Raw genomic sequence first — 22,896 nt, forward strand, 5'->3', positions numbered from 1 at the left:
TATGGTAAACCTTCTGTATCTGTATGCATGTATGCAGATGGAAGCACAGTGTGAGCAGTTATCCAGAGAGCTGGCTCGGCACAGGGAACAGCTAGAACGACAAGCACAGTCCTATCAGAAAAAAGTGGCCGAGGCGAGAGAGGAAAGTCGAGCCGAAGCCCACAAGCAGAGAGAAGACCTGGCACTCACAGTAAATGTTACTTTTGCTGTTCTGGATTAAGATTTAGCTCATGATGTAGCTGTGAAGAGTGAACACTGTTGTTATTTTGAACTGAAATGTCCTTTGAGAAACTGTTTGTGTTTATCAGGTGTCCAGCCTCTCCCACAAAGTTGCTGAACTGGAAGGGAAGTTAGAAAGAGCTCACAGAGACAAGAACTCACTGGCCAGCCAGCTTGAGGATTCTCTTTGTAAACTTACCAGCCAGGAACAAAACAACATCAAGGTACATTGTGTGTAATGTTCTAGAAAACCTTCAACTTCTCACTCATCTCTGTTCCCTGCTTGCAACCAATGCAGTTTCATTGTAATGGTTTGGTAAGTCCACTGGATGGCAGTAGAGGTTTATATAATTGTATCTACAGTCAGTCAAAGGGGAGAAAAATCAGAAATCCGAGTCTGAATATACAGTACTAATTTCAGGGTTTAAAATAATGATTATATACATGTGTTAGTATGTATGTATATGTCTGTACGTGTAGATATGTACATACATACTGTATATATATACTGTATAATGTGCATGTTCTGTATGTATACAGTGCACGTACACACAAATTTTTGACACTGATTGTTTTTTAGTGAGACTAAGAGATTTAGCATTATCACAGTTCTGCCATCGGCCATTTTCATTTTTAGAATTTATATAATACTAAGGATAAATAAAAGGAGCTGATAACGTGATAACTTGAAACATGGGTAATAAAGCAGCAGTGAACATATGTGAAGTGTAAATAATTCTTCACTGATGTGTTTGTATTTAGAAGCTAACGAATCCAAATAGATCAGTATTAACACATACTGTGTTCAAAAGATCGGCGTGTTTCAGTTTTTAAATAAACATTACACGTCAAGGTTGACTGTTTCAACTGATGCACATTCCAAAATAAGGATGTGGATAGATGATTTTTTAAAGAATTGACCAGAAGTAGTATTGATAATTAAAATACTGTCTGTTTTTAACTTTCTATTTCTCCCTCGCGATCAGGTTTGTTCAGATCTGCGATACCAGTTCAACCAGGCCCAGGTGAAGACTGAGGAGGCAGAAAGAGAGCTCCGAGAGCTCAAAACCAAGACCACCAAACAGATGGAGAAGGCTGCTCAGGTACATTTGCATTCAAACAGATTCATTTCATTTGTTTAGTAAGTTTAGTCAATAATTATCAAGAACCATTCACACTCAAGTCATCTGTTCATCCCATATCCTGGTCCTGGTTGCACAGACATAGGGCTTAAATAAAATACATCACAGAAAATATGAATGATATTTGACAAGAACATTTTGCGTTCACCTGTGCCTTTTTTTATTCCAGCAAGATTACAGAAAAACTGCTGCCTTGTTATTCATAAATGTTGGTTGAGTGCCGTAGCGTGGGACAAGGGAGAGTTAGTGAATTTTTGAGTGGATCTGAGTTAAGGAGTGGTTACAATGATTTTATTTCACTTTCAATGAAAGCTGTAGAGTGAGCAGCGGTGGGCAAGCAAGCTGCACGGCATATTCAGAATCAGAATCCTTTAATAATCCTGAGGGGGATTGCTTAATTCAGAGAGGGAGTGGTTTTCATGACAGCAAAGGAGAAATTATATTGTGATTGTTTCATGGCAGTTACATGTTAAACAGTTAAAGCACAAGTAAAGACATTCATTTCTCTGCAACCCTGCAGGAGTATGCCCCATTATAAGATTTTGTGTGAATGCAGAAATGTCAAACATACACACGCCCCCCTGCAAGTCTTTCTAAATCCAGAGGTATGCAGTCTTGGATTGCACTTCTGACCAAAACCACAATTTAATCTTATAAAACCATTGATTTTGATATATTAGATGTTTATGTTTTGTTCCTTGTCCCACAAAAACTTGACATCAGATTGTAATCATCCATTAACATTTCCTCTCAGGACATAAGGTGTGTTTTTGTGGTACATCTCCTTAACCTCCCAACTTCCCTCCCTTCTTTCTACCTCTGCGGGACAGGAAATAGAAAAGCTGAGCTCGGAGCTGGTTGGCTGTCAGAGGCGTTTGGAGGCAGTCCAAAAGGACGGGAGCCAATGGCAGGCCGAAGCACTGAGCCTAGCAGAACAGCTGGCAAATGCCCAGCGCCAACTGCACCTCACCAGGTAGTACCTAATCCTATTATACATGCCACCACACTCACACACGCTCCCACCGCTCCCCTCTGCCCAGCTCCTGCCCAAATCAGCCCAGTCCAGTCCAGTTCAGACCAGCACACCAACTGTACCGCACCAGGTAACAGCTAATCCTATTATACCAACCACACACACATAAACACATATGCGCGCTGCTGTGCCGTGGTCCTGGTACCAACTGGACCTCACCAGGTCATCTCTAATCCTGTTAAGCATGCCACAACATAATGCAACACACACTGATGCAGACATACATTCACAAACACACTGCCCACTTTGAACCACCGGGCCAGTGCCCGGCCCAGCAACTGCTCCAGCAGAGCCAAAATGTTGCCTGAGCCTGCCTTTGGTCCCTGGCAATCACATACACACACACGCACACACACACACACACACACACACACACACACACACACACACACACACACACACACACACACACACACATAGAGAAAAGTGCTGCTGATGACTGGACAGCCTGGCTTCGGTGCCACCTGCTAGGCTCCTGCACCCGTCCTCACAACAGGAGCTACCGGCGTCCCCCCCTTCTACTTTAATCCTCTGCCTTATCTCCTTCTAAATATCTATGCATTGTTTTTTCGCGTTTGATTACCTGAATCCTTTCTTCTTTTATTTTTTTTGCCATGAACACACTCACACATGCATCTTGTCAGCCTTAGCTCTAAGCAGTTCTTCCTTGCGATCCTGAACAGTACATTGTTTCACTCTATCATCTCTCCCTTTTTGCCACCCTCTGTTTCCAATTATTCTTTTTTTTTTTCCTCCTGTCCTCCTGCATTTGTCCCTCGTCTCTTCCCTCACTCTGTCCCTTCTGTCATCCACTGGCTGCTGTTCCTCTCCACACCTGCCACTACCAGGGCAATGCCAGACCTTGCCAGCTGCCCAGGGCACTCTCTCACCCCCGCTGCCCACAATCGAGGTGTCTGAGATGGGCACAGATGTGGTGGTAGAGCCCTGTGGTGCTCGAGGCTGCGGGACGCAAGTTTGTGTAATATATGTGTGTGTGTCTATTTATGCATAAGTATTTGTGTTCATGCGTCATCCTGGTGGGATGGGCGTGTGCGTAAATGCAACACCCGGATTGTTCTGTGTTTAAGTGTGCTTGCCTGTCAGCTGGTCAGTGATAACACCCCGGCTGCACGGTGTGTTGGTTCCTAAGATAGGCAAGCTGTGTGTGTGTGTGTGTGTGTGTGTGTACGTGCGTGAGTGCGTGCTTTGCAGCCAGTTGTGGAGAATGACATTCATTCTATTATTGCAACATGATGACTTTGACCTGTAATAGAGAAGCCACTGGACTAAAGCATTTCTGCGGGGGTGTATGCACGACAGAGTTTATAGTTTTATCCATCCACAGATGCATACTAGATGTTTGACAGCTGTTGACTTGGCTCGCCGTGTGTCCGTTCAAATTCAATTTGGTCTTTACTGCCGAAAGCCTCCTTTGGTACTGATTTAATATAAGTATTTTGTTTCCCTCATTAGTGCAAAAGAGGTGTGTTCACATCCAGATTCACAGAATTATAGTTTTAGAGGTCACATTCAGAGCAAGAGTTTTTAAAGAGAAATATTTTCATCAAGGAAGTAGAAAACGGAAAACTTCGGAAGATATAAATCATTAAAACTATAAAATCCCACACTGTAAATAGGAAAATATATCAATTATGTTAAATAGCATGTGCAGTATCAGAGAGCAACACAGGAACTCAAATTACAGATGATCATAAAATTACAGCCCTGCTTTTTTGTCGTTTGCTTAAAGCCTGGGCTGCATCAATAATACCAAACTGTAAATATTACTTTACATTTAAGTAAAACTGTTCTGTTTTAAATATGGTGAAGAGCATCTAAGTGCACCATCGGTCCCAATCAAGCAGCAGCACACATTAAACATGTTGGATGACAATAAATTAATACAATGCTATCCAAAAAACAAAATAACTTATTTCAAAAATATCGTCTCAATCCTCTATAATAATATTTCTGTTATTCTCATAGATATTTTGAAAGATAATTGAAAGATAAAGTATTGTGGCTGTTTTATGACATTGAATGCTCATTTGTAAGAGATGGTGAGGTTTTAAATGGTAATTGCTGAAATAAAAATAAATCTGTTAAAAAATACATCAAAAATATGTGATGATGGTAAAATGTAAAACTCTTTGAATGTAAAAGAATCCACCCTCATCGGGTCACTATAGTCATCAAAATGATCTAACAGTAACGTAATGCTGGTCATGTCTGATCACACTGTCACTAAGTATTGTGGGTAATTCTATTGCTAAATGAGTTAGGCCGCTCTACTTCCTTATAAGGAGAGCATCTTCACTCAAGTGGTGACAGGGCATGCCTAAGTGAGTTGACCTACCAGGCTAAAATGAGATCTTGCACCAAAATGTACATTATAAAGGAAGTATCTAAAGCAGGAACACACACACACACACACACACACACACACGCATGTCAGTGACACACTTGTTGAGGTTTGATCACAGCCTTTATCCATCCTCAGTCTGTCACTTTTTATTTATCACTTTTTATTCATTTTTCCTTTTCCCCCCTCACTTGTCATGTTCTCCATTGCTTTTTTTTCTCATGCTGTTCCAAACACAGCAAATAAACCTCAAGCGATCATCTCCCTCCCTCCCCTCCCTCCATCTATCCTCCTCTTCATGTCTATCTGTGGGCCTTCTGGGGTTATACACAACTACATAAAATTCATTCGTAGTCACCGCTCTGTTTGCCCTCCCTTGTTCTCTACAGAGCCGTGCACGAGTCTTTGTAGCTGTAGTTGGTTGATTTTTGTAACTGTGTTTGTTTGTGTTGTCAGATAGTAAGAGTGTGAGATTCACAGTTGCATGACTGGAAGGCGTTTGTATGACCAGCCTTGGAAAGCAGCGCTTTGATTCTTTCTCAACTTGCTCGCTCCGCTCTTTCATTCTGTCCTCCTCTGGTGTCCCAAATGATCACAGCTCACCTTCAAACAGGGGACATGAAGCACAAACAGCCTCTGTTTGATTTCGGCTAGCCTTTCCTTCCTCTCTGAGTAACACACACGTATGCACACACACACATACACACACTTGTTAATACACCTGCATGCCTGCAAATGTGCACGCTCTCACACACACACACACACACACACACACACACACACACACACACACACACACACACACACACACACACACACACACACACACACATCAGTCAAATCTGCATGCCTATACACACAGACACACTAACACACAGATGCATGCACGCATCCGGGGGTCCCATGGCGGCTGGTGCACTGCGCCGCGCTCCAGGATTGGATCATCAGCCAGCTGTGAGTTGGACAGCCCAGGATCTGTCCTAATCCCTGCCACTCTGTTCACATCGCTTCACACACACACACACACACGCTCACACACACACATCCCAGCCCCGGTCCCAGCCCAGCAGAGGGCTTTACTAAGTTTGTTTTGTTTGTTTGCGCCTCTCTTTTCTTCACTTTCTTTCTTTTCTTGCCTGCATTGGGTTTCATCTCTTCCTGTGTCGTGATCAGAGATCCAAAAGGCCACGGCGGAAAACTGCCCGGCATAACTAGGTACGCATGGGCAGATATGTATTAGCATGGATTTATGGAGAGTTGGGGCCTGTGCACCTGCATGGTGGTTTTGGAGAAATGGATCTTCTGCTCGGCCCAAAATCTTCCACCAGTTTTGCTATCTCCATGAAATCAAGTATACATGTTGATGAGGGTGCTGCGAGCTCTAGATGATTGTGGAGTTTGCACCTCCTCTCCGGTGAGAACCTGTGACTATGATTTCTAGGGACAGAAAATGTCTGAACATGAGGGTTTATACATGAACCCTGCACATGGAGACACCTCCAAGAGAGTTTCTCCGTTTATTTGTGCGTGTGCACGTAAAAATTAGTACAAGAAGTTTGTAAATTATTCACTTATATAATTCAGTTTTTTTCCTTTTTTTGAGGCCATGTCCAGCACCAAACTCCTGTCATGCAAATACTAGAAAATAAGATTATATGCAATTCAAAACCAAACATTTGTTGTTAAGAATATGTTTAAGTGTCTGCTACAAACAAGAATAACAAACAAATCCGTCGGTTGTATTTATTGCTATGAATATGTTTGTTTTTTTCCCCGCTAATTCAATGTGAGGTCACCTTAAATAGAAAATGCTTTGAATTAAAGGAAAATGTAAATCAGTACTGAGAAGCGGAGGCTAAAACATAGCAGCAATCAGGTAGACGGAGCTAGAAAGGTGATTTAAGACCCTATTCTCCTTTTTGCAATCTCTGAACCCATAAAATGGACGATGAAAAGCTGAAAGATAAAATACTCCAGACTCTTACGCTTTAAGTTCCCCCAAACTCTATTAAACATGTCATGCTTCTCCTCTCTCTGCATGTCTACCTGCTGCTTTCTCTTTATTTTCGTCCCTCAGTTGTTGATCTTGATAGCGAGGTCTGGAAAGGCGGTGAACATAAGTGTGTGTGTGTGCCAGGGCGGAGAAGTGTAAATGAGGAAGGTGAGGCAGCAGATGCCGTGTCCCTCCAGAGGATCGCCTGGAGCAGGAAGTGAAATCTGTGCTCGACAAAACTGCTGCAAACCAACTCCGCGGGAGGCCCTTGTCCAATCACGGCCCGGAATAAAAAGGCCGGGATGCCACGCAGGCTGCAGTTGCTCAGGAGAGGTGGGGGACATAATGAACCTTCCAGCACTGCCAGTAAGCACAGCATCTCTCTTTCTAACTGGCAGTAACAAAGCCCATCCACTGTCAATAAATACCTGCACACACACACACACACACCTACACAGCAACTGTGTGCATGAATCTTCGTGATGTGTGTCGATTCACTTCTGAGCACACGATTCAGACGAGCCTGCACGCACGTCTTTGTGCGAATGTTAAATGTTGATATTTCTGGACTCCACCTGTGTGTGTGAAGTTTGATGTGTGTGTATGTGTGTGTGTGTCTCTGTGACAGCAGCAGGGCAGTGCCAGGTACGAGGCTCGCTGTGTGTTTGCACGTGTGTTTGTGTGTGCGTCGTCTTGTCTGGTCGGCAGCCATGTTGTTGGGTAGCAGATGGCACCATGGTTGGCAGGGGAGGGGCTGCTTAGCACAACTAATCAGACAGTTACGGATAGGGCAGCTGGGAGGGCTGTTGGCCAGCCGTGTGGGTGTGTGTGTGTGTGTATCTACGCGTGCCATAGAACGCCATGATGTTGACAGTGGTGGGCCCGTTGGCCCAACGATGGGACCTTCCTGCTTTCTTCTCTCTTCGCCGTTGGAGTGCCCTCTCTGCCATTTTGTCTTTTCACCTCTCTCTCTACTTCTCTCTCCCGCTCCCATTGTCTCTCTCATCAAGTCAGCGGAATCGTTCTTCATCTTTGTTTCAGTTAATTTGTTAATTTATTTGTTGTGGTCTTTTTGTCTTAGTATCTCCACTCTCACTCGTCCTTTTTCTGGTGTTAAAGTGCGACGTGTTAATGTCTTTGATAAGGTCCCAGTGGGGATTCAATAAAGCAAACCATTGTAATGCACCTTAGTTCAAGTATAAGAAACCTTTGTCACAATGACCTCTTTATGCAAAAACACAAATTTTTGTTGCATTTTTTAAATTTTGGTTTTAAAAATACAAAGTTTGCCTTTGCTCCAGAGTGAAAACACAGGATAAACACAGCACCCTGACCAGTACGTCTTGTATAAACGGATAAAATGCAAAAACACAACTTGGCTGAAAACAATGATGACAGGCCCACTTTATGTATTCCTACTATGGTTCATGCCAGCCTTATTCATGTACACAGGCAGCAAACGGTCTACTATGGCCAGTATAGCAGCAAAAATACAGCAGTTCTTTCATACTCCTCTAGTGTAGGTTTGTTGAACCACCGTTGTGATCTTGCAGAATACAGTAATTCCACAGTCTTGACATTCCAGCAACAACAGTTTTTTTTATTGTTGTTTTTTTCTGATCCATGTGTATGGAGATTATGTCTGGAATTATATCACATGACCACTGGAGATTTTGAAAATGCAAAGAAAAAAGTCCTTTTTAACCAAAAATGGTGATGTGGAAACCTAAAGGTTTAAAACTAGTTAGACACTAAGTACACACACTGACTTTGTATGAGAGTAAAATAAAATAACAAAGCAGAATTATCTTGTAACTCTTAATCTAAACAAATGGTCACCCACCCGTCCGTCCGTCCGTCCTTCCATCCATCCATCCATCCATCCATCCATCCATCCATCCATCCATCCATCCATCCATCCATCCATCCATCCATCCATCCATCCATCCATCCATCCACAAATGTAGCTACAATAAATGAATGATTGAAAACTCCTAAATGATGAATAGCAGGATTGTGAGGCGGTGATGTGATCTGTCCATCCTGGGGGACTGGAAATAGATGGAATAGACAGATCGCTGACTGGGAGACCTCAGGCATGGAGGCAAATCTGTCAGCTGCAACTGTTGTCACCTCAGCCAAGTGTGCCCTGGGACACTGGCCTACATACACACTACTGCTGTAGGACAGAACAAATGGGAGAGCACCAGCCCTCCGCCATCTACCACACACTATTTACCTCTTTCTATGCAAGTCTTTTCTAGCCTGCCATAGGGTACATATGTAAAACCATGCACTCAAATTTATTGAACAGAATACATCTAGGAAGTACTGTAGGCTTACCTTCTAAGAAGAGGCATATATTCTTCGCCAAACATTTATTTCCAGATCGTCACAACTGTGTATCATGCACCATCCTGACCCAACATGAGGTGACGTCAGCAGATGAAGGGCTGGACATTGAGCTTCAGGATGTTATACAAATCACCGTTAAATGGATCTGTGTTAGTTGTCTGTGGCTTATTAAACCCACCACCATGAGATTAACTGTTGTCAGGTAGAGACCTGATGAGGTTTAGAGTGTGTTTGTGTAAATCATCTGTTGACTGGTTCATCTCAGATGGTCATGGAGGTAAAGATCCCTGATGTTGAGCTCCTGGGCTGACCTGGTTACCAAAGCCGTTAGACGTCCCAAACAGAATTATTTTTTAAGCAACTTTTAGAGAAGTCGTTCATACAGAGTTTAACAAATTTGTTAGTGATAGTAATCATGTGCAAACATATTTTATTTCAACTTCTGAAATCTTTGTCGATGTAAAGATGTTTGGAGTTATGTAGAATGTATATATCTGTTAGTTGTTTTGTTTGATAAGGTTCTGAATAAAGGTTGTGAATGAGAGTCATCTGGTCAACTTGGTGCCTTTATGCCCCCCCTGCAGTGAGGTGGCACCATCAGTGACGCTACAATGTGCACACTGGCCAGTAGGCACAGCTTTCATCTGACATGACAGACCCTCCCTCTGCTCCTCCTTTCCCATCACCCCTCTCTTTTAAACACCTGATGGTTCTACCCGTCTATCTTTTCATCCTCTTTGGGGGTTTTTTTAGCCCTCATGTCGCTGCTGAACGTTCTGTTTTCTCTTCAACGGATCTGTTTCACTCAATTAAACACTAAACTTTTCCTCGTATGTACAAAGGAGTTATCCTCCAAGTAAACTGAGTGATAAAGAGAGAAGAGAAAAATAAGAGGGAGGAGGATAAGATGGGTTATAGATAGTAGGTCAATGGAGATATTCTTGAAGATGCAGAAGCAGGATGACTGGAAAGGACAAGAATAATGATGAAGAGGGTTGTGTAATGAAAAAAGACAGCTGGTAACTCCTACGAACTCTGCCTTGAGCACTGGATGAACGATTATTGTTAGGAGTAAAACGTTTTATTACAATCAATCAAAGTTACAGCCGTCCAAAACAAAACCCTACAAGAATTTAAATACAGTACTCACTGACAGAGATAAACATGCATTTTCATTTATACACTAAAAAGACAATTTCACAATGATTGTGTTTTTATTTCACCATAGCAAGATGAAGCTCTAAATTCAATGTAATCCGCATTATTTGTGATTTTTTTTAAAAGTAGAAAACATTTCCTAGAAGTTATTTTACAAAGATTTTTTTTCATGCAAATGGTAAACATCCTCTGAATATGAATAATATAGTAATTGGTTTATATTCCATTTATGTTACTGTATTTACATTGCAACATTCATGAGACAGGATGTTCTAATATGAAGTAACAGCGAGTTGTTATCCTCTGACCTCCAGCCCCTCCACATATGCTAGCCTCAGCTATTTCTGGGGGTGGGGGGTACAGATTTAACTCTCGCATTAAAGCCTGCTTTTCTGGATTGGGTCAGTATGGAAGCATATTGTACAAATGTGTGTTTATTTGTAGACATCACAGATGCCTGTGCTGCCAATTCGCTCTTCCTATGTTAAGACCATCGGTCATCTGTGCTAATTACCAGTTTTAAACTTCTCTTGCTCTGTTTCATGAGCCTATAGATGATGACAGAAGCCATTCAGCAGCTAATTACTTCAACTTCTCCGAGGGAAGGTTTGCCTTAAACAACAAATGTTTGCTACTGTGTGGGTAGTGGATTTGTAGCCGGATGCATATACATTCACTTATGAAGCCTGACTGTGAGTGAAAGACAGCTTTTTAAGATGAGCGTATTTCAGGAAGGTTATTGTCTATACTTGGACGAGTGTATGTCTGTGTGTGTATGTGTTGGAGTGGGTGGCCGGATTCCTTTTTTTTTTTAAACTAATTTAACAGTTGCATTGTTTGTTTTTCATGCATGATTGGCTCACCTATGACCTTGGTGGCAGTGGGAGGGCTTTAGCTCTCTCTGAAGAAGAAAAGAGGCTTGGGCCTCCTGCTGTAAACAAAGTTGACTTGCCGACAGATGGATTGAATGACAGAGATGCTAACCGAGCCAGGAATGGGCCTGGCAGCGTCACACTGAGAGAGACAGAGAGAGAGAGAGAGGAAGAGAGAGAGAAGGAGAGATGAAAGGGGGGCGGAGGGAGGGAGAAGAGAAAAGAGGTGGCCAACAGGAGAGGAGGTGTGAACAGGTGCAGGGCCGCTGAAGGAAGAACCAGCAGATGGAGAGAGACACAGCCAGTTTAGTTACAGGAGAAAAGGGTGAGAGGGAGAAGAGGGCGGAGGAAGAGATCGGAAACAGCAGAGAAAAGGATCGCGGTCGAGACGGGCACGCTGCGGATGGACGGATGGACCAATAGAAAGACGGGCTGGGCACGGAGGGAATGAGTTGTGAAGCTGCATCTGGCCGTTTCTGCATTTGGAGTGTATTATTCGATGAAGACTAGCAGCGAAGGTGAAGGGATGTGCTGTTCCGTTTCTAAAATGAGACAACCCAGTGATTGACTCGCACTGGGGTCTGCCAAAATGTGCTGAAACACATTGAGGTGCATGTGAGATAAAATCTATGACACCGTGCAGACACCGTCTGCTACATGAAACTATTTAGATGTCTATTATACACACAATCCATCTAGTAAATATTCAATATGTCTCTTTTTTTTCCTTTGTGGTGCGCTCATCCGTCGTTGGCAGCGTGTACGAGACGGGCCTAAACAAGGCCTGTGTCTCACCATCTCTCAGCCACACATGGAAACAAGCACACTCACACACACACGCATCAATCATCTTTTTAGTTCTTCATATCAAACTGTTGAATATTAATGTCCTGATTGATGCGGTCTATCATAAATAGCTGTGGACCTACTGGAATTCCTCCACTACAATGAATGAATCATCACGAGTGTTACCGTTTGGAGTGGAAGCAAATAGTTAATGGTTATAATTTTAATAGCAATGCATGATATCAGATTGTCTCATCATGTGTAATGTTATTCCGTGTTTGTCTCTGCAGCGATCTTCACATCATTCACTCGTGTTTATTGCAAACAAAGCTTGTTTGTTTGCTTTTCATTCTATAAACCCAATTCTCAATCTGTTAACCTGTATGTTAATTTCCCACCTGTTCATTTGCGATGAAGTTCAGGGCGGAGCATAAATAAGAATTTCTATTTATCTGAAGAATATTTCTGCTGTTGTTTACACTAGTATAATCTTTACATTGTTTACGGTCCTCTACACTTTACTCTGCTTTTTAAAGCTTCCACAAAAAAAAAAAGTTTGAAGCGTCATTCATTAGTCATGCAACTTGTACACCAAGTTTGAAGGAGATCAGATGAACTTTTCTCATTGTAGGCGAATTACAGATGGAGGTTCCTGACATTGTAGTGATAAAGTCTCAACTTCTTACTTGTATTTTTCCCGACTACTTGCATGGGGGGCACATGTGTATGTGTTTCTGTACAGCTAATCTATATGTGTATCTTGGTGATGCTACGCTGATCGAGAGCACCAGCCAATGTTCCCAATTCCTCAAAGTTCACCGTCTGACTCCAATTTGTGCTACTTCTCAGATAAACCGCAGCATTTGGTGGTTCTGGCATGAGGAGCTGGTTGCACCATGGGGTGCTGCAAACTCTGTGCATGGTCAGGCCCTGGCACCCCACATCTAATGGGAAACAGCTTGAATAGTGCCCACTTAGGCAGGCAGTGCAGATTGGGGCCCCTCTTCCTCTGCCACACTAGCCAGCTAGCCAAGCAGCCACTTGCCTCTGCCACCTCCCACTTACCCACCAGCCACTGTACCTGGCTGCTGCCCCAGAGCCATTCCAGCCTACCTTAGGCCCCTGGCCCATGCAGCTCTCACCATACTTATCAAGCTGTCCTACATTGCATCAGGCCAGACATATACAAACAGGCCCAGCTATCAGCTCGCTGAACATTCAGTCTATTGCCTCTTAGGCCCAAACAAGAGTTCCTGCCATCGGCAGGAACCCAGAACCCATTCACCAATTAGCTAGAAGGCAGATTTTAGTCTGGGGAGAATTATCCAGCTCCAGCCCCTCGTATTCAGCCTCTGCTCTCTCCCCTCGCCCTCAACTCCTGCTCCAGGGTTTGGCACGCCATTGATATTACTTTTTTACGTTCTCTTTTTTTTTTTTTTTTTTGAGATGGCATTTTGCAAAGTGAACATGTTGGAAATGATTATACATGCAAAATGGTGCAGGGGAAAACCACGTAAATTCAACTAACTTCCAAACTTTATTGTTATCCTCAAGGAAAGGAGGACTTTGATTCCCTTTTAAATGGGATTTGGGCACTTGGGTCCCACTTAGTCAACCAAAACTTTTTAAAAAATCCTTTGATCCACTGAAAGTTTGCCTTGCATCCACCCAGAACTGACGGCCCTGGATGTAACGGTCGGTCCAGTGTGTCAGCGGAACAAACAGATGCTAAATGTAGAACTCTGCTTTAGCTGTTTTTTATCTTCTGCTTTTCATTGCACTCATCTTTTCCACCATTACTCTGTTGCTGACTGCTGGAACTTTCTGGCGGTCTGTCTGATGCTAATTGGTGGGTAAACAGGTCTGGTGTGAGTTCCTCCCCCCCAAAAATCACACACGAGCACACACTCACGCAGACATACACAAATACGTACGCCCCCCTGGACCCTCTTGCAGGACCAAATGGCTGGCAACGCCTGCCCGCCATCTCCCGCTGAGCCCTGGTGTGCGCTTTGGTGGCTCAGGCTGCTGTTCAAGCCCAGCGGGGGTTCATTCGCTCACACATACACACACATACACATACACACACACACACAAACTCATATGCAAACAGACACACAAAATCTCCTTGTGTCCCCTGCACAATCGCCACCTACTTTCACACCCCAGACAGCAGGACAGCAGGAGAACACACACACACATGAAGGAACAGACAGACGTGGTCACTTTAGAGATGCAGGCCAAGCGCTGTAGGGGAGAAAAGTTTTCACTTAAACTGGAGAATTCTCTCTTCATTAGCGCCTTTGGACTTCAGGAAGAGTTCTGTTTATTTGTTCCCTTTTCTCTTGTCTCTGTAGTTTTTCTTCTCTCTGCTTCTTTGTCTGTTTTTTTTTTTTTGTTGTTGTTGTTTTGGTACATTTGGACTCAGATGACGATGATAAAAGTTTGGCTGAAACACAAATAAAATGCAGTGTCGTTCAAATCCCACAGGAAAGAGCGACTTAGTTTGCATTTTACCTGCACACTTCAGCTATTTAGATGAATAAACACACAGATAAATGTGATCGGACTGCTTCCAGATACGTCATGCTGAGTGTATATTGGGTGATCAGAGACATATACCTTATAAAAGTAATATTATAGCCATCGATTGATTATGCATCCTTCTAGTGTTTTATTTTCAACATTGGTGGGGCTGTAAGTGTAATCATATGGGTGTTTGTGGATCTTTTGCAGACAGTAGTACCGCTCAAGGGTCTTGAAGCTGACGGGTTTAGACGCTTTCTCCCATTGACCAATCAAATCTGATCTGTCGTTCTCCCTCGCGTCCGTTATTTCATTCTCTTGTACTGGGTGCTATCTTCTGCCTTCTGTCTCACCTCTGTGCTCATCTGTCTTCTCCTAAGTAGAAACAGTTATCAGGTTTGCCAAAGTTTATCAGTCCAGCAGTCGAGCTACTTCACCTCAGACTGCTGAAGATGTTAATGTTGGTTCGGATAGAAAGTTGAATACACAGCACTCTGCTACCAAGCAAAAAAATGGTTCAGGAATGGTTTAAGGAACACAACAACGATGCTGAGATGTTGACTTCACCTCCAGTTCGCCAGATCTCAGTCAAATCCAGCATCTGTTGGATGGGCTGGACAAACAAGTTCTATCCATGGAGGTCTCACCATTCAACCTCTGGACCTGCTGGTACCACAGTACACCTTCAGAGTCCATACCTCCACAGGTCAGGGCTAGTTTGACAGCAAAGGGCAGCCATAGATGATATCAGGCAGGTGGTCATCATGTTCTGGTTGATGGATATAAATCTGACGGTTGTGGATTGCACACATAATCCGTTGTCTGGTCCTTGTTTTAACATGTTATTTTGGTGCTGTCACTAACATTGCTGGACTCATTAAGACCATGCCATGGTTTAAAATGAATATAAATCAATCAGGAATTTTTGTGTTTTAGACTCTCCTTTAACATCCTGTTCTTTCACCCCAGACAGGACAGAGAGAGAGCAGAACGGGCTCACCAGGAGGAGACGGCCCGTTTGACCCGTTCAGCTCAGGACAGGGAGAAGGAGATGGCCGCGCTGCTGGAGCAAACAGACGCACAAAACCAGCAGAGAGGTGAGAATTTCTTCTTTTTGCACTCGTCTTTTTTATCTCTTCTGATGAAGAAAGACTGCAACTTCCTTTCCACTACTGAAAAACTTTGACAAATCAGAAAAACCAGGGTATGCAACCCGTATCAACAATATTGACTAAAACTATGTGCTGCATATTGTGTCCATCGGTCTGTCAGTGATTGTGCGAAACACATCGATTGGACGTCGGAGGCCGGACTTCACAACCTGCTGAATGAAACAGTTTTTTAAAGAGAGCTGCACACACGTGAAAACACATCCACATCACCGTGGTGCCCAGGCATATTACAGTATTTTCCTCACTATAAGGCGCACCTTCAATGAATGGCCTATTTTAAAACTATTTTCATATACTGTGGTACCTCTACTTACGAAATTAATTGGTTCTGGAAGAAATTTCGTGAGTAGAAAATTTCGTAATTAGAGACGCATTTTCCATGCAAATGCCCTAATCCGTTCCAAGCCCCCCAAAATTCAGACGTGAATGTTTTATAAAGCATAAAAATGCATTAAAACATGTAACAAATACATGTTACGATTAGATTATTACACAATAAATGAGAGTTGGGCATAATGTAAAAAACAAAGAATAAAGAATAAAAATGATGGTCATTTACCTTTTAACTGCTGTCCTGGTTGTTTTTTGCCCTCTTTGGTTCATGCGCTCTTTCCTAACGATGCCAAACAACAGAGTGAATTCCAGTCCTGCTTTTGAACTTCTCCAACCACCCATGCAATGCTTCAAACTCCTTAAACTTCCTTTTGTTTTAATTGGGTGGCGATTGTAGATGCATTTCGGCCATATTCTTTGGTGAGATCAACCAAACGCATCAATTTTTCATGCTTTTCTATGATCTCTTGCTTTGTTTGTATGGACAAAAAAACTCTTTTCTCTGTCTTTTCTATTCCTCTTTTCTCCGTCACTTTCTTGGGGTCCATAGTGAATACTCAAAAAGTTAATATATTTATGTAAAACTATCAGAACACGTCACGGGTCAAGGGCCAAATGTCAAGGACGCTGCTAGATAGACACCTATCTAGCTACAGACAAAGGTCCCTCTTAGCCAATGGAATGACAGGATGCTAGGCAATAGCCAATGGCAGAGCAGCTATGAGAATGTTGCGTTCAGGAACCGATGGGAGCTGCAAGTAGCAGCCCATATTGTATTTTTACCTTTCTTAACTCGAAATTTCTTTCGTTACTAGAGGCAATATTTTCCTGTTGAGGCGTTTCATAAGTAGAAAATTTCGTATGTAGACATTTGTGAGTAGAGGTACCACTGTGTACGGCGCACTGGATTATATGGCGAACTGTCGGTTTTTGAGAAAATTGAAGGCTTTTAGGTGCGCCTTTATAGTGCAGAAAATACTGTAGTTGTCACACACAGAGGGGAGTGTGATGTGTGTGTGGAGAGCAGAACAGTACAAAGCAAGACTTAATACGATGGCGCACACAGTCAGAATACCCAGAACCGCGAGCCATGAAACAGTAAAGTTGATCAGGGTCATCTACAGAATCACAGCTGGGGTTTTGGGGGAATTTCAACGTCTTCCTGAAGAACACATCAGCAGGGAGGACCTTTGCTGTTGTGATCCTGCGTTTTCCAGTTGAAGGATGTCTTCGCCTTCGGTACTGCGATGCCCACCGAACACAGCATGACCAGAGAGAAGGGAGCGTGTGGGTGGACAGGAACACAAATCATTTGAGTCAAACAAGGCTGAGCTGAAATAACCTCAGAGGAGCAGAACGGAGCTAAAAGAGCAAAACAGGAGTCACCAGAGGAGGAGGGAGAAGAGCAGGAGGAGGCAGAGGGGAGGTGATGGGAGCAGAGCAGAGAGACCCAGCACAGATCGCCCTGTCTGCCTGCACAGCAGAGCTGCTGCTGCTAGCACATCTGTTGCACCATCTGGAACCCCCCCACCCCCCACCCTCACACCCACCACCCACCCTTTACCACTCTCCCCTCCTCTCTCTTCCCTCCACCTGTCTTTTTTTTTATTTTTTATGTTTTATTTACCTGTGGTTTCCTTTAACAACCAGGGAGCCTGCTGGTACGCAGAACAAAGATGGAGGGTATAGAGGGAGGGATGGATGCAGGGAGGGGGGTGTAAACAAAGGTTTTTTTTTTCTGGCGTGTGTTGGCAGCACACATGTTGTCTAAAGAGAGCTGACATCAGAGCACAGCAGGAAACTGAACGGGGAGGGGCTGGAGGGGTGGACGTCTTTTAGTCGCTCGCATCACTTCCTCTCCCTGCGCAACTCAACAGACGAGCTGGATAATTAGCTTTCTTGCTCTCCAAATTTCGCCTCTCTGTCCATCCGTTTGTCCTTCCATCCATTTGTCCCCCTCCCCCCTCTCCCTTCTTCTCCACTTTTTTTTCATGTTTTTTTTGTACTAAATGCGTATAGAGCAGCCTCTAGATGATATCAGATATTTGTTTCTCTCCGTTCCCCCTCCCCACCACGCTTCTTCTCTCCATCCATCCCTCCCTCTGACATTTTTTTTCAGTCTTTTTTTTTTTTTTTTCCAGTGCCAGTTCTGCTGTGTTTCTGCGTCCCATGGTTCTTTTTGGCCTACACATGGCCAGACGAATTCAAAGCCTGTTCAGCTAATTAGCATTCTTCATGCAACTTTTCCAGCACTGACCAAACTTTACTTAGTGTACATGTGTGTGCACGTCTGCATGTAAGTGTGAGTAATTTTTGTTTGACGCTTTTCAGCCCATGTACTATCGATGGCGGCGATCTAGAAGGGTAGTGTGTAATTGGAATTTTTAAAAAAACAACACAATGCACAGCCAGGAAGAAGTGAATTATCTTTCCATAAAGGGAGTGAAGCATCAACCATCTCTGGCCTGTACGCTGCTCCCAGTCATTATTTCCGAAAATCTTTTGTTGTAGATAAAGAGAGAAAATACAGAAGTGTAGATCCAAAATCAGCCTGCAGGAGAATAATCTATACAATAGCAAAGAGATCTACCATTTAAGCTCTTCCACTACTTTTTTTTTTATATACCTACTGTACAAAAAAAGTCTTCACAAGTCGGCGCTACTTTTCAAAGACTGCGAGTCCTTGTTTTTTTTTTGGTTATGGTTGACTGTAACAGAATGCTGGAGCAGGTGGATCATTCCCTTCATCCAAAAGGCAGCCATTGTAATTTTAAAAGAGCAGACATATGTTGGAGAGCGGAATGTGGATCATTTCAAAAGGTATGATGAAAGCCCAGTATTGGATTGTTCAGAAAGAGGCCCCCCGTGAGTGGATGAGGACGTGACAGGAAGGGTGGAAAGGAGAAAGAAAGCACTTTCAAACAAACAAAAAAAAAAAATCCCTTCTCTTTCTCCATGTCGTTTTACCCTTCACGTATACTTTATATTTTCATTCTCGCTACTCCTTGCGTCTGATTTTGCTTTTTACGTCTCCGTCTGTTGTTTTTTTTCCAGGATTTTTTGATTTTAAAGTTAACGTCGCCAAGAGCATTTTTGGGAATGCATTCAAAGAGACATGCATGCTTGCTGCTGCAGTTTTGTTACAGTAGATTTCATTGTTCTTCCTGCTCCTTTGCGTAAATGTTTTTCTCTCACACACAACAACATTTATTTGGTCTGCTTTAATAATGTTTGATACGCATTTTTGAGGCATTTCATCTTCTACATTATAACTTTAATTTAATGGTGAACATAAAATCCAGAATCAATGATGTAACTAAAATTTTAAATTTTTTTAAAGCTTTTTTTTTTGCTACCAAAAGAGGCGCTATGATCTATCTGCATCAGCACGATAGTGTAGGCGTATGAGGTAATTGTGTGTTAAAGTGTCAGCATTCAGAAAAAAAAAAGATAAAAATGAATATTTTATCATGATTTGTTCTTGTTTTTTCTTTACATGTGTTTCTTTCGCTGCAGTTTGTCGAGCAGCGACTCGGTACGTAATCACTCGCGACGGTTAATCTCACAGGAACAAATAACTCACTAATTTCCCTTTGCAGTTGCAGAGTCGGATGGTCTGATGAGTTCCCAGAATTCTCTGATTGGGAAGCTGATGAAAGAGTGTTGCATGCTGGGAGTGAAACTGGAGGAATTGAAAGAGGACAGTAGGTCAGTATTTTTTCTTACTCTTTCATCGTATTTCATTCTTGTTCGACTTGAATTTTTTTGTCATATCCTTCAAGTCAGCGATCCACTTCAGCAAATAACATCCCTGTTTATTCGTTTATCTATTTTTCCCTTGAAAAACTTTCATATGTTGATCTCAAATGTACTTTTCGAAGATAAACACAGCTTCTATTTTTCTGTTATTTATTCATCTTCTGTCATCTCGAGCAGCGTCATCTCTCCAGGCTGTTCGGACGTTGATGTCAGCGTACTACATACCGCTTCCCGGTCTGACCTGTTTTCTTGTTAACCTGATGCTACAGTAGTCACAGCAGGCCTGCACAGCGCTCCATCTGGGCTGCCTGTTTGTGTGTGTGTGTGTCTGTGTGTGTTTTTGCGCTTGTATTTATGTATGTGTGTGACAGTGACCCTGGGCCCAGCGTCCTGTCAGCTGTTGGAGCTGTGCTGCACATTAGTCACATGACAGCCCCCAATCTGGCCCTGCCAGACCGCACTGGCCTCACCAGCCACAGGAAGCATGCACACAACACACACACACACACACACACACATTGTACTATGTGTACTTTCTTACGGACGGACATCAGCACCAAAATACACACACGTGTACGCAGTAATAAATACCACGTCCAATGTCTTTTTTTATGGGGAGGATTTCACAAAGTGCTGACATACTTCTGTCAGGACGGCACATACACTACATCTGCTTTATGTGTGTGTGATGTACTTTAACAACAGCGCGGTGTTGGTGCGTTTTGTGCCTCAGGCTGTTTGAGCTCTGGAGTCCAAGCCCAGTGTAGCGGTTAAAATCCTGCTGCACAGCCCCTTTTAGACCGAGTGAGGTAGAGGAGCGAAAAAAGAAGCTCCTGACAAATTCTTTTCGGTGGGTTGTCTAATCTCGCTCTGATTGGTCAGTGTTGTGTTGTGTAGCAGACTATCTGAGCCTTGGAGGGGGATAGAAAGTACTTTTTTTTTTTTTTAAAGTCATGCCTGCAAAGTTAGAATGAAGTAACTTTACATAAATACTGATTACATTACTCTACAGTGTGTTCTACTGTGGAACCGTAATGTGATCTGTCCATTAAATCATTCCTCCATACCTGTCAGGGTGTGGTGGTAATGTTAGGGGAGGGGGTGAGGCTGTTTGGGACATCGAAACTTGAAGATGGAGGGTTTTGGGAGTTTTTTCCACTTCCTTTCCTTCGTTGTGTCCGTAGACATTTGTTGGACTCTTCTAGATTTTAAACTCTACTGCCTTCCATGAATTTTCTTGTTATGTCTGTGGAAATGAACCCAAATAAGAATGAATGTGGGACCATCTCTGTCTTTAATGTAGAGCATTCTAGACTGGATTTGTGTATGATTCAGAAACAAATCACTTCTGATTATTCTTACAATGTCGATGATTTATAGTAAAAAGCTTTGCTGTATTACACATAATACAATAGTAATGTTTTGTGTGTCTATGTGTACATGTGTGTGTGTGTGCGTGTGTGTGAATAGAAAGGAGATGCAGCTGCTGGGCCTGGAGAAGCAACACCTAGAAGAGACGGTACAGAGTCTGAGAGCTCGTTGCTCTGAACTGGAGGAACAATGCGTTCACCACGGCAACCTCCACCTGCGCATGAAGAAAAGGTACGATACCCAGCCTGCTGCACGTTCACCACAAGTGTTCGGTGTCATCAGCAGGTGACACGGGTTTGTTTTGACCTAATCACACCACATTTGAAACGACAGCGTCATTTTTTTATATTTTATATGAAAGAAAATAACTGGACTTCCATGACTGACCTGTGGTGGTGAAAACATCCCTGTGTGTCTGTTCGACATGTAAAATACACAAGATGTAGAAGGTAAAAAATAAGGTTTTAAAATGAAATATTTCAGTGACTTTATATTAGCATAATCTTTCATTTGTGCATATGATTTAAAAAATAAATAAATTGGATAGTATTGAATGCAGTTTAGCGCATAATTTTAGAACCTTTTAGAGTCTTTAAAACATAATATTTCTAGATATGCAGTCACTCACCTTCTAGCATAGAATTTCTTAAGTTTTTCCACTGAAGCCCAACTTTTTTCCAACAATGTTCACCCCCAGAGAAACTCGTCCGTTTGAGGTAACACTGCGTTTCTTCCTTTATTAGTCACTAAAACTTTACGACAGCGAGCGTAGAAAGAGATCGATGCTCCAGCCGGCATATAAGGAGTGATTTTTGGAGACGCTGAAGTATAAAACTGCAGCTAAAAGTCATCTCTGGCTTATGTTAATGTGTGTTGAGGATGCGGGGGGGTCTCTCACTCGCTGAGTGTTGAGACCAGTTAGCGTGTCTCTACAGCGCGCCTGGCGTAGAGCCTGGCTCTTCCAATGTAGGCGAGGGTGCGTGGGTGTTGTTGCCCCTACTCTGCAGGATCTCTACCCCAGTGCCCCCCACACCCCTTACCACCCCAAACTCTCCCTCTTACACAAAGCCAAACACACACACACACTCGCTCAGCCTTTCCTCCTGCTCCATCACTGACACTACATATTGTCTACCACCCACTGGTGTTAACCTGTCGACAGCCAGACGCTGCCAAAAAAATAAAGTTTACCAAGTCACAGCTGTCTCCTGCTTCTGTGTGACTCTTTTTGTGTGTTCATAGAAAGGGAAAAAAAAGTTATCAAGGAGTGTGAAGTATGAATATTCTGTAGGTTTCTGTGCATATGTTATGATGGTATTTTTATGTGTGTGTGTGTGTGTGTGTGTGTGTGTGAGTGTGTATGGCTTGCTATTTCATGTTCTCAGGGGGTTTAGCAGAGTAGGGATCTAGCTGCCAAAAGTGGATTGGCTGGGAAGTTGGCACCCAACTTCTCTCTTCTCCCAACTGAGCCACGATAATCACTCTTGGCATTTAGTGGGTTTTTATTTTCTGCTTTGACACTTACTGGGTTGATGAATCCTCCTGATATTTAAAAATCTCTTGAGTTCAGTTTTACAGGAGGTCATTTGTAGAAGGAACCGTCAAGCTTCTTGACCGTTTTTCCTGCGTTTTTTATTTTTGGAAGTCGTTCTTTTGCTCGGAAACACGCACGTTTTAGGAAAGCACTTACAATTTGGGAAGTAAAATGCAGCAAATATACTTTTGGCTTAATGCGTAGAGACGAGAGAGAGAGAGAGAGTGGAGGACGCAGTCAGATTGCAATCATGTCTCGCTATGTGTATATATAGGTTAGTC

At 42.9% G+C, this 22,896-nt stretch overlaps 1 protein-coding gene across 1 annotated transcript in view; it reads left to right on the forward strand.

Moving 5' to 3' along the window:
- The window catches only part of sdccag8 (SHH signaling and ciliogenesis regulator sdccag8), a 34,673-nt gene that overhangs the window by 3,027 nt on the left and 8,750 nt on the right, over positions 1 to 22,896 (forward strand). Inside the window, exons 10-16 of the mRNA XM_068328137.1 lie at positions 38 to 190; positions 309 to 443; positions 1,206 to 1,322; positions 2,192 to 2,334; positions 15,416 to 15,543; positions 19,551 to 19,659; positions 21,181 to 21,312. Coding sequence (XP_068184238.1) covers positions 38 to 190; positions 309 to 443; positions 1,206 to 1,322; positions 2,192 to 2,334; positions 15,416 to 15,543; positions 19,551 to 19,659; positions 21,181 to 21,312 — 917 coding nt within the window. The remainder of the gene's footprint in view (positions 1 to 37; positions 191 to 308; positions 444 to 1,205; positions 1,323 to 2,191; positions 2,335 to 15,415; positions 15,544 to 19,550; positions 19,660 to 21,180; positions 21,313 to 22,896) is intronic.

The sequence above is a fragment of the Antennarius striatus genome, chromosome 11 (genome assembly GCF_040054535.1).
Source record: "Antennarius striatus isolate MH-2024 chromosome 11, ASM4005453v1, whole genome shotgun sequence".
NCBI classification, from domain to species: domain Eukaryota; kingdom Metazoa; phylum Chordata; class Actinopteri; order Lophiiformes; family Antennariidae; genus Antennarius; species Antennarius striatus.